Genomic DNA, 16,077 nt, shown 5'->3' with positions numbered 1-16,077 from the left:
AGAGTCCACCAGGGAGGTCAAGTGAGTTGCTCAAGAACCCAGGACCAGGAAAAGAGTAGCCAGGTCCCAAACCCAGGGAACGGGGACTCTGCCACCTGCACTCCAGCCACTGGAAGCCATCATCATCAATTGTTATCATGGGAAGGATGATGTGATACTGTGATTTATAATAAATATATATTTGGTCATTCAGATAACCAAAATGTATTTCCCATATATTTTGGTCTTTGTCCACTGTTCCTGGCTTAGAGCTCCCCAAACCCTCAGAATTTCTTAAGTGTTGAGAGTGATAAAGGTGTCTTTTGTTGGTTGAATAAGGTGACTTTTGGAAGCCCCTAAGGTTGTAGGCTGGTTGCCAGGGGAACCAACCATACAATTAGAGGTTTGTAACTTTTAGTATCACCCCCTTGATTTCTGGAATGGGAATGTGTCTCGAGGTTGATGGTCAGTCACCACTGATGGATTTTTTAAAATCTATGGTCAACGGGCTTTTTAAAATTGAAGTTTAGTTGATTTACAATGTTTTGTTAATTTCTGCTGTACAGTAAAATGATTCAGTTTTATATATATATATATATATATATATATATACATTCTTTTTCATATTCTTTTCCATTATGGTTTATCATAGGATAGTGAATATAGTTTCCTGTGCTATAATGAGGATCTTGTTACTTATCCATCCTATATAATAGTTTGCAATGTGGGTTCAGTAACCTTTTATAATAAATCAGTAATCTGAGTAAATCATGGGTAAACTGATTTTCCCAAGTTCTGTGAGCCCTTCTAGCACATTAATGGAACCCAGGGAGGGAGTGGTTGGCACCTCCAGTTTGTAGCCGGCTGGTGGGAAGCACAGGTGACATCTGAGATGAGGGTGATCCTGTAGGACTGAGTCCTTTACCTGTGAAGTCTGATTCCATCTCTGGGTAGACAGTGTCAAAATTGAGTTGAGTTGCCTGTTGCTGTGGGGAAGCCTTTCCCACACATGTTGGAATTGGGCTTGGGAATGCTTTTCTGATGAGGTTCACTCATATTTTTAGTAGGTCCATTCTTTGTAATACTAGGAATTTGGGAACCAACACTTCAGCCAGTGCCATGGGGTATTTCTAGAGGGACACTGCACCCCTATATTTGTTTCCTGAAGCTGTGCTCATGTGGGGAAGATGCCTGCTGGTCACTGGTCCCTCCCTCCCTCATGGGGCCCAGAAGCCACCTCTATAGACTGTTCTCTGACACCTGCCCGGTGGAGCCCAGAGCTGTGTCCCAGCATCAGCTCATGGAGTTCATCAGAGAATACAACAATCACAGTCATGTCTTTTGACTCTGAATGCTCTGTTATATTTCAAATTTATTTCCAATCAGAGCTGCATCTACGGGAGACAAAGGTGCCTTGGAGCTCTGGCACCTGCTGTTCCCCCCAAATGTCAAGGGCTGACGTTTGATACCATTGTCCCCAGTCAGCATGATGACAACTCACTCCTTGCTCCCCCAGGCCACCACCCCACTCACACCCAGCGAGGACTTCCACCCCCACGCAGGTGGTAACCTGTACAGCCCAGGAGGACTCAGACCTCCTCCGTCCGGCTGAGCACCCTTGGGTCCTGGGAGAGGACTCTCCAGCTGGATTCCTCCTTCGATCCTCGCCCCCACGCCGGGTGGCACCGGGTGTCCCAGGTGAGGTGCGTGTCTTGGGCTGTAGGGGGCGCTCGAGGGCTGCCCCGTGCTGCAGGTGATGGGGCAGGTGGTGGGGCTCTCTTTCCTGGACTGGGAGGCATGGGGGGAGCTGAGTCCTGGTAAAGTCCTTCAGATAAAGTACTCCTTTTTGCTGTTGCCACCGTTGTCCTGGAAGGACGGGTCGTCCTGCAGGGCCACGTCCGCGCTCTCGGCGAACTCCGTGCCCTTGGCCTCGTTGGTGTGGTATGTGCCCTTGTGCCGGTACATGTAGTGCAGCATGAGCAGGAGGAGGCCGACCAGCACGAAGGCCATAGCCGCGATCACGCCTGAAGGAGGGGAAGCACACAACTCAGTGTGGGGGGCAGGGGCTGGACTGGGGTGCGGGCAGGGCAGGCATGCCCACGGGGGTGTGCCAGGACAGACATGCTGCTGGACAAACACCAAGCCTAGACAGGCTGACTCCTTCCTGCCTTACTGTTGCCCTGCCAAGTGCACTTGCCCCTCCCCGTGCCCGTCTAAGTGACCCCTGACTTCCCCACTCCCTCCACTCAGCACCCTCAGACTGAGGCTGGAATCATCTCAGAACTGACCCTGTTCTGAGGCCCTCCTGGTCCACTGAGGAAGGCAGACCTCCAAGCATCATCCACAGAATTCAACTCATGCTTTTGCCTAAAACTGAGAAGTTCATGGGACTTGAAACTTTTAATTTTAAATGTTTAATTCCAAAGAATTAGGTATTTTACACATAGATATTAAAAGAGTGAAAAATTTTATTTTATAAAGTCACGCTCGTTTTGTAAAACCTGGCAAATATAGAGAAATATAAATGGAAATGAAAATGTCCTTAATCCTTCTACTCAGAAATCACCAGTTAACAACCTGATGTTTTTCCCTTCCAAAAAGCATTCATGTTTAATCAAAGTTCTCCTTCAATCTTCAGATGAATGCATGCGTGCTGTCACTTTAGTCGTGTCTGACTCTATGTAACTCAATGGACCATAGCCTGCCAGGCTCCTCTGTCTGTGGGATTCTCCAGGCAATAACACTGGAGTGGGTTGCCATGCCCTTCTCCAGAGGATCCTCCCGACTCAGGGATTGAACCTGCGTCTATCTCCTGCATTGGCAGGCGGGTTCTTTACCACTAGTACCTCAGATGAATGGCCCCCTCTAAAACTCTGTGACACTTTGGTATTAAGAACTTGCAATCATTTTCAAACTCTTCTTACCGGAGTCCATCTGGCTGATTTGTAATTCTCCAAACACTTTTTATTTGACCGTTTTTCCATGTCTTTGCAAATGTTCTGTCTGCTGAAAATATTTTCCCCTCTTATCTTCCTGGTAAACTTGGATGCTCCCTTCTGAATCATGAGTCTCTACCACTTCCTCTAAGGTTATCCTTTCCCTGCAGAGTGCATCACTCCATCCCTCAGTATTTCTCTTATACTTTACCAATCTGAGCTTTCTCAGTTTTAAAAGCTGGACAGTCCCAACCGGGCATGGGACTTAAAGTGCATGGTGTTGGGAAGACCAGTTGAACTGGCTGTCCTCTGGGTAGGAGGAAGGAGAGGAGGCGAGGGCTGTCCACAGGGTTGGGGGCAGGTTGGGTGAAATGTGGTCTGTGCTCCTCAGCCCAGTCCAGTTCCACTATGCTCCTGGGAGACAGGTTCTGCGGCAGGGGTCTGGTGGTGCAGTGCCTGGGCTGGTCAGAAGGACCAGGTCACTCAGGGTCTTGGAGAGAGAGGATGAGTGGGAAAGATGGAAGAGTTAGGGTAGGATTAATGGGTGGCACTCTCACAACTTGGGAAGGGGTTCAAGCTCAGGTGTTTGCTTTAAAGTGCAGAAGAAACTCTCTGCCTTGACTTAGAAGGTAGGTTTACTGAGGGAGGGGCTGGTGGAGAATACGTATAGGCTATAGCTGAAGCCAGTCTCAGCTTTGTGATACAATTTCCTCAACTTCCCGTTGCCGTTAGGCATTCCTGTCTGCATGATGTGAATGATATTATCTAAAAGAAAGAAGGTTCAGCTGTCCAGTGAGTAGGAGAACACCAGAGTGATTGTCTGCTTTTATCTATTTATATTTAATCATGAAGTTCCCTGAGCTATGAATGAACTATGGGAGATGTGTGAATCTCAGGACACCAAAAGCTGTATCTCACAGACTTAGTGGGTCCTGAAACAGTTTGGGGTCATAGCCATGACCAACAAGGGCCAGTATGGGGTTCAAAGCAAGACTGGGGCAGGCTTAGAATGGAGGGACAGGAGTGTAAGACATCGGAAGGAAGAGTGTGGCTGGAGGGAGCTGGGGAAGAAGTCAGGAGCCTTGGTCAGCCCCTCAAGCCCACCCAGCCCTGCACATTCCTCACTGGAGTGGCTGTCCCTCCAGATTCCAACCCTGTGGATCTAGGGCCTGACAGGCCCTGATTCAGCTGTATTGGCCCCTCGTCCACCAGGATGCTGTGTTGGACATTCTTACAGAGACCGAGTCCCTGGCCCACCTTCTAACCACCTTTGAGGGAAGGAAGTTGAGGCCATGGCAGGCCCTCCCGTGAGTCTTTCCTCTGACTCTCCTGCCTACTTGCAGGGCCCCAGGACCACATACCTGCAATGACAGCGATGTTGATCTCACTCGAGGCCATCCCCGGGTTGGGCTCTGTAGACAGAACAGAAGAGCCTGAGATGAGAAAGGATGGCTACCCACACCCTGCAATGTCTCCAACGAGCTTATACCCTCTGCTCGCAGGTGCACTGGCCCAGGGTGCACAGGAAACTGCATGGTACATGGACAGGCCTCTGGCTGGGAGCACAGAGCAGGGCCCAGGCTCTGCTTGGCTGCTGACCATTGCTGGAGAGCGCTGTGTGAACCCTAGGGCTGTCAGACACCATTATGGCATCTCCAGGACGTGAGGGACCCCTGCTGCATCCCTATCGCCCCTCTGACCTAGAGCTCTCCCTGTACCTGCTCACCAGACACCTGTGCAGGGTGTGATGACAGGTCCAGTTGTGTTTAGTGCAGCATCACCTGCCCCTGCAGGCCTTAGCTTTTCTCGTGATGATGGTAAAAACAGACCACGTGTGGGGTGTCCGCATATGTCAGTTGTTGGTTTAGCTGCTGTCCATCTAGTATACCATGTGCATGGTGTACTGGGGGCTTCCCAAGCGGTGCAGTGGGAAAGAGTCTGCCTGCTAATGCAGGAGATGAGGAGGATGAACAGGAGATGAACAGGAGATTTGATCCCTGGGTTGGGAAGATCCCCTGCAGGAGGAAATGGCAACCCAGTCCAGTATTCTTGCCTGGAGAATGCCATGGATAGGAGCCTGGAGGGCTACAGTCATGGGGTTGCAAAGCATAGGACATGACTGAGCAACAGCACCACCGCTTTTATTATCCCATTTCACAGGTGGGCCACTGAGGCTCAGAGAGTGATGTGCCCACCATCACATAGCTTGTCGGTGGTCAGGCTTGAGACCGGGACTTAGTCTGCCTTCTCTGAGGGGCCCTGTGTCTCATCTCTCTTGAAGATGCCCCTCCCAGAGATCCCTGTCTGAGACCCTACACAGGCCTCTGCATTCTTCTTCTATGGGAGAGGCACTCTGTGGGACTATCTAAGTTACTGAGTGTGTTTTTCCAAAGCTCAGTGATCTAGACAGAAGGCTAGGATGTGCAGGAGAGCAGGAACCTCCCCTCTGGGAGATGGGTGAGAGGAAGGATTTATTAGAGCATGGAAACTTCAGTGTTCACATGGAAATCCCATTGTCCCATTACAAGGGTGCCTCCTATTAAAACAGAGAAGAATGCTTCATAATAGTCATTTCCATTCAGAGAGTCACTTTAATTATAGTGTGATGAGGTCATTCTCCCCAGCGAAGCTGCCAGATGCCTCTTTCTGATAAGAAGCTGGCTGGTGGTGGGAGGAAGTGGGGGTTCCAGGTTTGAGGCCCCCAGAGGAGGGAGGGTCAGGCTGAGGGCTCTGGGGCCAGCATAGAGCCTGGAGGTGGGGGAGAGGAGAAAACAAAGCCTCAAGTCAGCAAAAAGACAGAGCAGGTGTCAGGACGGGGGAGGGAGGCACAGACAAGGGAAGGTCAAGTGGATGCTGGACACCTCAATCCAGGGTGATCAAATGCAGCTTGGGACTTAGTATCTAGCACATCAGTTCAGTTCAGTTCAGTCACTCAGTTGTGTCCGACTCTTTTCGACCCCATGATTCGCAGCACGCCAGGCCTCCCTGTCCATCACCAGCTCCCGGAGTTCATCCAGACTCATGTCCATCGAGTCAGTGATGCCATCCAGCCATCTCATCCTCTGTCGTCCCCTTCTCCTCCTGCCCCCAATCCCTCCCAGCATCAGAGTCTTTTCCAATGAGTCAACTCTTTGCATGACGTGGCCAAAGTACTGGAATTTCAGCTTCAGCATCATTCCCTCCAAAGAAATCCCAGGGCTGATCTCCTTCAGAAGGGACTGGTTGGATCTCCTTGCAGTCCAAGGGACTCTCAAGAGTCTTCTCCAACACCACAGTTCAAAGGCATCAATTTTTCGGTGCTCAGCCTTCTTCACAGTCCAACTCTCACATCCATACGTGACCACAGGAAAAACCAGAGCCTTGACTAGACAGACCTTTGTTGGCAAAGTAATGTTTCTGCTTTTGAATATGCTATCTAGGTTGGTCATAACTTTCCTTCCAAGGAGTAAGCGTCTTTTAATTTCATGGCTGCAGTCACCATCTGCAGTGATTTTGGAGCCCCAAAAAATAAAGTCTGACACTGTTTCCATTGTTTCCCCATCCATTTCCCATGAAGTGATGGGACTGGATGCCATAATCTTCATTTTCTGAATGTTGAGCTTTAAGCAAACTTTTTCACTGTCTACTTTCATTTTCATCAAGAGGCTTTTTAGTTCCTCTTCACTTTCTGCCATAAGGGTGGTGTCATCTGCATATCTGAGGTTATTGATATTTCTCCCAGCAATCTTGATTCCAGCTTGTGTTTCCTCCAGTCCAGCGTCTCGTGATGTACTCTGCATGTAAGTTAAATAAGCAGGGTGACAATATACAGCCTTGATGTACTCCTTTTCCTATTTGGAACCAGTCTGTTGTTCCATGTCTAGTTCATAGTAGGCATTTAGTAAACATTTACTGAATGCATGATTCCTAGGATAAAAGCATGCATACAAATGAATGCATTTAGAGGCCAGCATTCTAGAACTTCCTAGATTACTGAGCCCCTCAGAGTTAAGTAAGAAAGGACAGAACCTTCCTTAAGTCAGCATGGATGGGTATAGAAGCTCAAATACCCAAGATTGCTGTGAGGAATTTTCCGGGTGAAGGCAAGCCTTTCTTAAGTCAAATTTGTCCAGTGCAGCCAGGATTAGAAAGGACTGTTATTTCTCTTTTAAAAACAATTGGCAATTGCTTGCCATTTGCCAGGTACCATTCTTAACACTTAAGGTATTTTAATTCAAATAGTCCCAGCGACAATCCCATTCAGTACTAGTTACTCTTATTCCCTTATCACAGATTTGGAAGCTAAGCTCCAGAAAAGTGTAACTGATTTCCCTGGGTTGGAGTCTCTCCTGTCTGTGCCTGAGCAGCCTCGGGTCGGCACACTTAACCCTGCAGGTCCTGCCCAATGATGAGCCTAGGTGAGCTGGGTGAGGACCAGAGGTAAGGGCTTGGATCACTTGAGGGTGAATTTCTTGGCTTATGTGTAGAGACCAGATATTAATTTGTTCAAGTCACACCATGTGACTGACTCCATGGTAGTGACACTTCAGCCTGGCCAGATCTGCCACATAGGTCAGAACAGGCATAGAAGAAGATGCCTGGGCATGTCTGGGAAGGTGGGGATGGTGTAAGATGGTGGTTCTCAAAGTGTGGTCCCTAAAACAACAGGATTTCCTGGTAGCCTGTTAGAAATGCACATTCCTGGGCTCTACATTTTTGTACCAGAAATGCTGGAGTTGGGGCCCAGGTGATTCTGACGCACATTCAGGGTTGAGAACTGCTGGTGTAAGAGAAGGGTTTCCAGAAAGGGTTTATCAAGATGGGTTTATGAAGGATGAATAGGAGTTTGCTGCACAGACAAGAGTATAAGCATTCCAGGCAGAGAGCTTAGCCCCTATAACAATGCTCACTTCTCTCTAGTTCTCAGTTTTCTCCCCAAATAACTGCTTGCCATCCATGGCACCAAGGGTCCTAAAACCTGGGCTTTGATCTCTTGCCTCTGGTCCACCCTGTGCTTTCAGCTGGCAGCAAGGACATGGGATATCTGCAGAAGGCTAGTTGGAATAAGCTCAGACCCTGTGCAGGAAGTTGACAGGTTAGTATGCAACTGGATTAAGAGCCTGGAATGAAAGGTCACACATTGCTGAGGTTCAAGGGTACATATGAGCTTGGAATTACGATCACTGTGAGCTCAGGATCTGGGGTGGGGGTTGATGGGTAACTTAAGGTAGCAGGGCGGGGTGTTTATGGCAAAGCAAAATGTTATTTATGGTCAGATGTGGGTCTGAGATCGGAAGCAGACAACAGTCTAGTCCTGAGACTGGACAAGTATGAGTGGCCTCCCCGCTTTCTGTAGAGACCCAAAGTACCCTGTGTTTTTCCTTCCTAGCTCTCCTTGAGACTGCAACGCCCTCACCAGAGATGAGGAGCTTCCCTGGTGGCTGAGCAGTAAAGAATACTCCTGCCAGTGCAGGAGATGTGGATTCAATCTCTGAGTTGGGAAGATCCCCTGGAGAAGGAAATGGCAACCTGCTCCAGTATTCATGCCTGGGAAATTCCAAGAACAGAGGAGCCTGAGGACTACAGTCCATGGGGTCGCAAAGAGTCAGACGACTGACCAACTAACACACGTTTGTGGTACCTAGCTCAGAATAGGTATTTATCAGTTGTAGCCACTGGCTTGATTCTGAGTCTTATTGTTGATATTACTCTGGGTCCATCACCTTCAGCTGGGATACTGTTTAGGGAGCTCTGACTTCTTGTGCACACACACACCGTGAGCATATTGATCTGAGTCACAGTGTAAAGTGGGTTTCTTACTGAGGGTATCATTCACCATGATGTTTACAGACCGTGATTTAGACAACTAAAGAGTCTCTTGATGAGGATGAAAGAGGAGAGTGAAAAAGCTGGCTTAAAATTCAACATATAAAAAACTAAGATCATGGCATCTGATGCCATCACTTCATGGCAAATAGATGGGGGAAAAGTGGAAAGAGTGACAGATTTTATTTTCTTGGACTTGAAAATCACTGCAGATGGTGACTACAGCCATGGAATTAAAAGATGTTTGCTCCTTGGAATGAAAGCTATGACAAACCTAGACAATGTATTAAAAAGCAGAGCTATCACTTTGCCAACAAAAGGTGCATATAGTCAAAGCTATGATTTTTCCAGTAGTCGTGTATGGATGTGAGAGCTAGACCATAAAGAAGGCTGAGTGCCAGAGAATTGATGCTTTTGAATTGTGGTACTGGAGAAGATTCTTGAGAGTACCTTGAAGTGCAAGGAGATCAAGCCAACCAATCCTAAAGGAGATCAAATCAATCAATTCTAAAGGACATCAACCCTGAATGTTCATTGGATGGACTTATGCTGAAGCTGAAGCTCCAGTACTTTGGCCACCTAAATCAAAGAGGTGACTCACTGGAAAAGACCCAGATGCTGGAAACGACTGAGGGGAGGAGGAGAAGGGGGTGACTGAGGATGAGATGGTTGGATGGCATTACTGACCCAATGAACATGAATTTGAGCACACTTCGAGAGATAGTGAAGGACAGGGAAGCCTGGAGTGCTGCAGTACATGGAGTCACAAAGAGTTAGACACGACTTAGCAACTAAACAACAATGACAGAAAAGAATAAACTAAACCCTTTTTTCTATAGTGTCGGGTTCAAGGGCAGCCTGATCAAGAGATCAATCGAGAAGCTGACAGAAGGAGAACAAAGTACGGCTGATTTCTACTTCACTTGCATCATACCTGTGAAAGCTCTTGTGGGTGGGTGATGGCTGAGGAATGGCCAAGCAGTCTGATACCTCTGGGCTTCTGAACCCTCTGTGTGGTCACCCAGCTGCAGAACTTGCCAGAGGGGGGCCAGGTCAAGGGTGGGGACATCAGGTGTTTCCTGTAGCTGTGGATCCAGAGAGGAAGGGAAGGGCTGCTCCTGCCCCAGCTCTCATGTGGGGATGTCACCACCTCCCATGGAGGTGGGGTATGGGGGTAGGTACCAGGGGAGGCTGATGCTCCAGTGAATCTTGGGAATTTTCAGGGGTGGGCACAATATTCTAGGACTAGAGAAGTGCTGACACAGGTCCTGGGGGTTCAGCCTTGGGGTGGGGGGTGGGGATCAGGGGGAGGAGGTCTTAGTAGGCAGAAGGCACTGGGTGAAGTTGCCTCTTAGCTCTGAACAGCAAGCCAGCAAAAAGGAAGCCTTTGCCCCTTTTTGTGAATTACAGATAATAAAATGCATGCCCAGAGAGCTCAAGTAAGAGGTCAAAGTCTCACAGATGGAAGGAGCAGCGCCTGTGTTGTAACCTGGGATGCCACAGCTCTAAAATGTGTTCTCTCTCCTCAGCGCCAGCTGCTGAAGTTGGAAATGGCCTTGCTCCTGCACTATATGTAATTTGGCTGAAGCCAACTCCCTGCTGATTTCCCAGGTCTGCAGGGTGGTCAGTCGCCTGTCCCCTGGTCGAAGGCAGCAGCCCTGGGGGGCAGCAGGGTGTAGAGGTGCTGCTCCTCCACGTAGGCGACATTCTCCGTTCCGCCTGGCAGCTTGGACACAACTAACAGGACACAGCCTTAAGCAGCAGCTGGATTCTCAGGGGTCTAGTAGTGTTTCTCAGATGTCGCAATGCTTAGGCACTGGCCCCAGAGACACAAGTTGACCCTCCTGTCACCAGCAAGGGCCTCACTTTTCTTGTATTTTCCGATAAAGCTGTGCTGGGAAGTTCTTTTTCCTGCAAGGCTCGGTCTTCCTACCTCCCCACCCACTTCTAATGATTTTTCCTCCTGCTTCAGAGGTCCTGGAAGAAGCACCCCATTCCTGTTTCCCATTGCCCACCTGGTCCAGCCAAGAAAAGAATTCGCACACAGGGCGGAGGACTCTGGGAAAAGGAAGATTATTTTAGTCTTAGAATCCTGAAGGGAAACTCGGTGTGTCACGAAGTCTTGGGTGAATTCAAGCCATGACAACGGTGTGGATGTCAGAAATGCAGTGGCAGCCACGTCTGTTGCTTGATGGTATTGGGTCAGAAAAGTCACTTTACCCAGCGAATCCAGGGGAAGGGGGCAATGGCTTTGTGTGAGTCTGACTTGGGTCCAGGGGAGGGACAGGAACCTTTGTGGCTATAGATAATTCTCCTTTGCTTGCACTGGAGTTTCTCCTTCCTTTTCTACATTCTGGCCTCAAAGGCCTGATGCAAGTAAAGTAGAAATTAGCTGACAACTGATGTTTACTAACTGACTTTCCTTTGGGGTAATAAAAAGGTCAAAGACATTTATTTTTCTTTGGTCTGTTGTTAATCTTGCTCTGAAAGGGTGTAGTCTCAAGCTAAAGCACTCAAAGGAAAGAAATGGATAGCTTGTTATACAATTTCTGTTTCTTGCAAACCAGCATTTGCCCAGCCCCAGGCTTCATGGTATGTGGAAAGGATGAGATCTGTCCCCAAGACACTTATGACATGGTTGAGACCAGATACATTTATGTGAAAGTTAGACCCTGTGTCTTCGAGTGTCAATATGAGCAATAAAGATGTGCCTCGGAAACAGAGTCACAGATGCAGAGAAAAAACTTATGGTTGCCAAGGGGGAAGATGGGGGAGGGGAAATGGGGAGAAGGAAACATTGGGAGATTAGGATTGACTGGAGTGGGGTGCCGTTGCCTTCTCCAATTAGGATTGACACACACACATTATTATATATAAAACTGATAACTGATAAGAATCTACTGCATAGCACAGGCAACTTGACTCAACATTCTGTAATGACTGTAAGGGAAAGGAATCTGAAAAAGAGTGAATATTTGTATATGCATAACTGATTCACTTTGCTGTATACCTGAAACTAATACCACACTGTAAATCAATGATACTCCAATAAAAATTAATAATAAAATAAAAGATGTGCCTGGGGCTGCTCTAGAGGGAACTCAACCATCAGACTCAGCCCCAGGATGCCCAGGTTCTAGGACAGTGAGGAAACTCAGGATTTTGTTTATTTGTTCTTTCCTTTGGCAAACTCTCTTTAGCACCTACTACATCCCAGCAATGTGGCAGAGAGTTAGGGCAAGGTCCCTGCCATCAAGGAACAGATCTTACAGTAGAGACAAGGATGTCTATGGGAAACTTCAGAAAGGGTAATTCTCTGGGTTCTCATGAAGGCTTTATAGAGGAGGTGGTCCCCAAGACTGGCCTTCTGAGACGCTGAGTTGGCAATGCCAGCAGCGGTGGTAAGAGAAGGATGCAAATGGAAAGGTCGTGATGGGAGGTGACACAGGAGGATCTCCAGGTGGGTCTACCTGTTGGGATACCTGGTCGTCATGGGTCAGGGTCTGGGCTCCCAGGAGCTGCTGGTTGTATGCTGGAGGAGGGGAGTTATCTGCCTGCAACTGCCAGCAGGTCACCCTTCCTATCTGTGCAGAGAGCCTGTGTCCACTTACCCAGGCTCCCAGATCAAATTCTAAGGACAAAGTACCTGGGCAGGTAAGGCCCACGTGAATCCGATGTGCCTTGGTGAGAATGTGTCTGCTAGTCTCAAGGTCAAAATGATTGCCCTCATGGTCCCTTGTGTTCAGGTCAGTTCAGTCTCTCAGTCATGTCCAACTCTTTGCGACCCATGACTGCAGAACACCAGACTTCCCTGTCCGTTACCAACTACCGGAATCTACTCAGACTCAACCATCTCATTCTCTATCATCCCCTTCTCCTCCCACCTTCAATCTTTCTCAGCATCAGGGTCTTTCCTAATGAGTCGGTTCTTCAAATCAAGTGGCCAAGTATTGGAGTTTCAGCTTCAGCATCAGTCCTTCCAATGACTATTTAGGACTGATTTCCTTGAGGATGGACTGATTGGATCTCCTTGCAGTCCAAGGAACTCTCAAGAGTCTTCTCCAACACCACAGTTCAAAAGCATCAATTCTTCAGTGCTCAGTTTTCTTTATAGTCCAACTCTCACATCCATACATGACTACTGGAAAAACCATAGCTTTGACTAGACAGACCTTTGTTGGTAAAGTAATGTCTCTGCTTTTTAATATGCTGCCTAGGTTGGTCATAGCTTTTCTTCCAAGGAGCAAGTGTCTTTTAATTTCATGGCTGCAGTCACCATCTGCAGTCCCTTGTGTGTCGCCTTATAAATAATCTCCCCAATCCCAGGGCAGCCAAATCGCCGTGCAATGTCATCACATTGCTCTGAAACCCCATCCAAAGATTCAGCCTTATTTGCCTCCTCCTGGCTGTGATCCAGCTTTCCCTGTTGCCCCGGTGCCTGCTTATACTGTATAAAAACAGGGACAGGTGTCTGGTGGGTACCGAAGCCTTGCATGCTGCAACACACCAGCCATATCACTACACATGGGTGAAGCACTGGGACTTGGGATGGGGAGAAGAGAGGTGGGCTCCCTACTCTGGAGAATAGAGCCATTCCTGACATTGATAAACTGGCAGATAAGGGAGCTGGAAAGGGGGTCTTCGTGCCTCTGGATCCTTACTCAGGGAGTTTTCATATCCAGGCATTGCTATTTGAGGGATGTGCTCAATAGAGGGGAACTGAAAGTTGAGGATGCTGTAACTCACAGCCCAGAGTATCTGCTTTCCTCCAGCTATATTTCCCTGCTATTATTCCTGAGGTTTTTTTTTTTTTTTTTTTTTTAATACAGTCTTATTCCAATACAGAAGTCACCACTGTCCATACGTGGATGTTCCTCTGAAAGAGGGGCCTCGTCAGCTTTGGGTTGTGTGGAGTTTGGGATTTATTAAGAGGGCAGTAAATAGCCTCAAGGCACACTCAAGGAACCACTCTTTCCTCTCCACACCCTACCCTTCTTCCTCCTGAAGATCTGAGGATTTCTAAGAAAATGGAATTCAAAAGAGACCGGAAGAAGGGGAGGAAAAGATCCCAGTCTGGCTGCTGTGTGTGGTCCTGGGGAGGAGCCTGGAACTTGGTCTCCATCTGCTGCTTGGGCGGGGGCAGGGCCAGAGAAGTGTCTGGTCTAGAATCTCAGATAAGACAACACTAATACCACCAAAAAGAGCTCAGAAGGTTTGCTCTTTGTGGCAGAGCAGCTGGTGTTGAAACAGCTGGTGTGGCTTTAGCACACTGGAAAAGGAGAGAGGAGAACCAACCATATTATTAATATATGCATATTGTTGTTCAGTTGTGTCTGACTCTTTGCGACCCCATGGACTGCCACACACCAGGCTTCCCAGTCCTTCACCATCTTCTGGAGCTTGCTCAAACTCACGCCCATTGAGGCAGTGATGCCATCCAACCATCTCATTCTCTGTCGTTCCCTTCTCCTGCCTTTAATCTTTTCCAGTATCAGGGTCTTTTCCAATGAGTTGGCTCGTCACAGCAGGTGGCCAAAGTATTGGAGTTTCAGCATCAGCATCAGTCCTTCCAATGAATATTTAGGATTGCTTTCCTTTAGGATTGACTGGTTTGATCACCTTGCAGTCCAAGGGACTCTCAAGAGTCTTCTCCAACACCACAATATATTGGCTGCACCTCATCCGCATGATGGAATCTTAGTTCTCCAGCCAAGGATGGATTCCCCACCCACTCCCAGCCCCACTGCAGTAGAAGCCAGATTTTTAACCAACAGATCACCATGGAAGTCCTTTTTTTTGGTCCTCAACTATAATATTTATTTATTGTTAGGACTTCCCTGGTGGCTCAGACGGTAAAGCGTCTGTCTACAATGTTGGAGACCTGGGTTCGAGCCCTGGGTTGGGAAGATCCCCCGGAGAAGGAAATGGAATTCCACTCCAGTACTATTGCCTGGAAAATCCCATGGACAGAGGAGCCTGGTAGGCTACAGTCTATGGGGTTGCAAAGAGTCGGACACGACTGAGTGACTTCATTTTCATAATATTTATAGGCTTCCCAGGTAGCGCTAGTGGTAAAGAATCTGCCTGCCAATGCAGGAGACACAAGAGATGCGGGTTCCATCCCTGGGTTGGGAAGATACCCTGGAGAAGGGCATGGCAACCCCCTTCAGTAATTTTGCCTGGGAAATCCCATGGACAGAAGAGCCTAGTGGACTACAGTCCACGGGGTCACAAGAGTCAGACCCAACTTGGCGACTAAAGCACTACCATACATACATACATATATGTGTATACACACACACACATATACATACATACACATATACATACATATATACACACACTTATACATACATATACATATGTATGCATGTATATACTATTTAAGTTCTGATTTGCACAAGTCCCTTCATCAAGCCCAGTGATCTTCATGTTGAAAGAAGAGAAGGTGGATTCTGTCTGACAGAGAGACAGGGTCCCTGCTCTGACCAAGGTCAGGATCAGGCTCCAGAGCCCAGCAGCAATTGGAAGGAATTTGCCGAGTTGTGGATAAAGAGGGAACAGATAAATGTACTCACCATACACTGAGTACAAGAAACAAGGCCCTAAAGAGGGGAGGCAGTAAATACCCTTAGGAATTGTACTAGTCTCCTCAAATGGTATGGTACTCCACCCTTCTCATCTCGAGGGATGATGACACCTGTGGTGTAGGAAAGAATTTTGGAGGCAAGCCCCTCCATGTCTCATAGCCCCCTTTACTTATCTGTAACACAGAGATAGTAAATCCCCAGCCTAAAAGACTGACAGCTGAGGCCCTGGTTCTCACAGTTGAGTGTCCATGGGAAGTGCCTGGGGCACAGGATTTGTCACACCCCAACTCCGTGGGTCACTGCCCCCACCACCCAGATTCTGATCAGCAGGGCCGGGTTGGACCTGAAAGCCCGCATTTCTCACCTGTGCAGGTGATGCTGCTCTAGTCCAGGGGCTTCCCTCTGCAAACCACTTAACTCATGACCGTAAGTGCTACTGACAGCGCACGAGGCTCTGTTCAAACACTGTTACAGTCCTTTGACAGGGGGACGGGGGGTGGGGGGCTGGGACCCTCTCAGCAATGCAAACAAGCAGCTACAGCCACAGCTGCCTGGGCTACAGCCTCAGCGCCCTTTCTTTCAGGACCAGCTGATGGAGCTGGAGACCTGGCACAGTGACACAGTCTGAGCATTTGTCACCTCTGCTGGCTCCCCTGCCTGTCTGGGCAAGGGGACAGGGGACAATGTACCGAGGTCTGGTCGCTACGCATACCCTCTGACCAATGACCAGGGAGGAGGCTGCAGCGTTGTTCTCTGGAAATTCTGGA

At 48.3% G+C, this 16,077-nt stretch overlaps 1 protein-coding gene across 2 annotated transcripts in view; it reads right to left on the bottom strand.

Annotated features, from left to right (window-relative positions):
• Positions 1-1,316: 1,316 nt before the first annotated feature.
• Positions 1,317-16,077, bottom strand: part of GYPC (glycophorin C (Gerbich blood group)) — a 48,907-nt gene continuing 34,146 nt past the window's right edge. For both annotated transcript variants that reach the window (XM_027563030.1, XM_027563023.1), the window contains 2 exons: positions 4,277-4,327; positions 1,317-2,003 (listed from right to left, as the gene is read on the bottom strand). In XM_027563030.1, coding sequence (XP_027418831.1) covers positions 1,807-2,003; positions 4,277-4,327 — 248 coding nt within the window. In that variant the 3' untranslated portion in view covers positions 1,317-1,806. The remainder of the gene's footprint in view (positions 2,004-4,276; positions 4,328-16,077) is intronic.

The sequence above is a fragment of the Bos indicus x Bos taurus genome, chromosome 2 (genome assembly GCF_003369695.1).
Source record: "Bos indicus x Bos taurus breed Angus x Brahman F1 hybrid chromosome 2, Bos_hybrid_MaternalHap_v2.0, whole genome shotgun sequence".
Taxonomy (NCBI): Eukaryota; Metazoa; Chordata; class Mammalia; order Artiodactyla; family Bovidae; genus Bos; species Bos indicus x Bos taurus.
The sequence above is the reverse complement of the archived record's forward strand: the minus strand, read 5'-3'. Positions and strand labels throughout refer to the sequence as shown.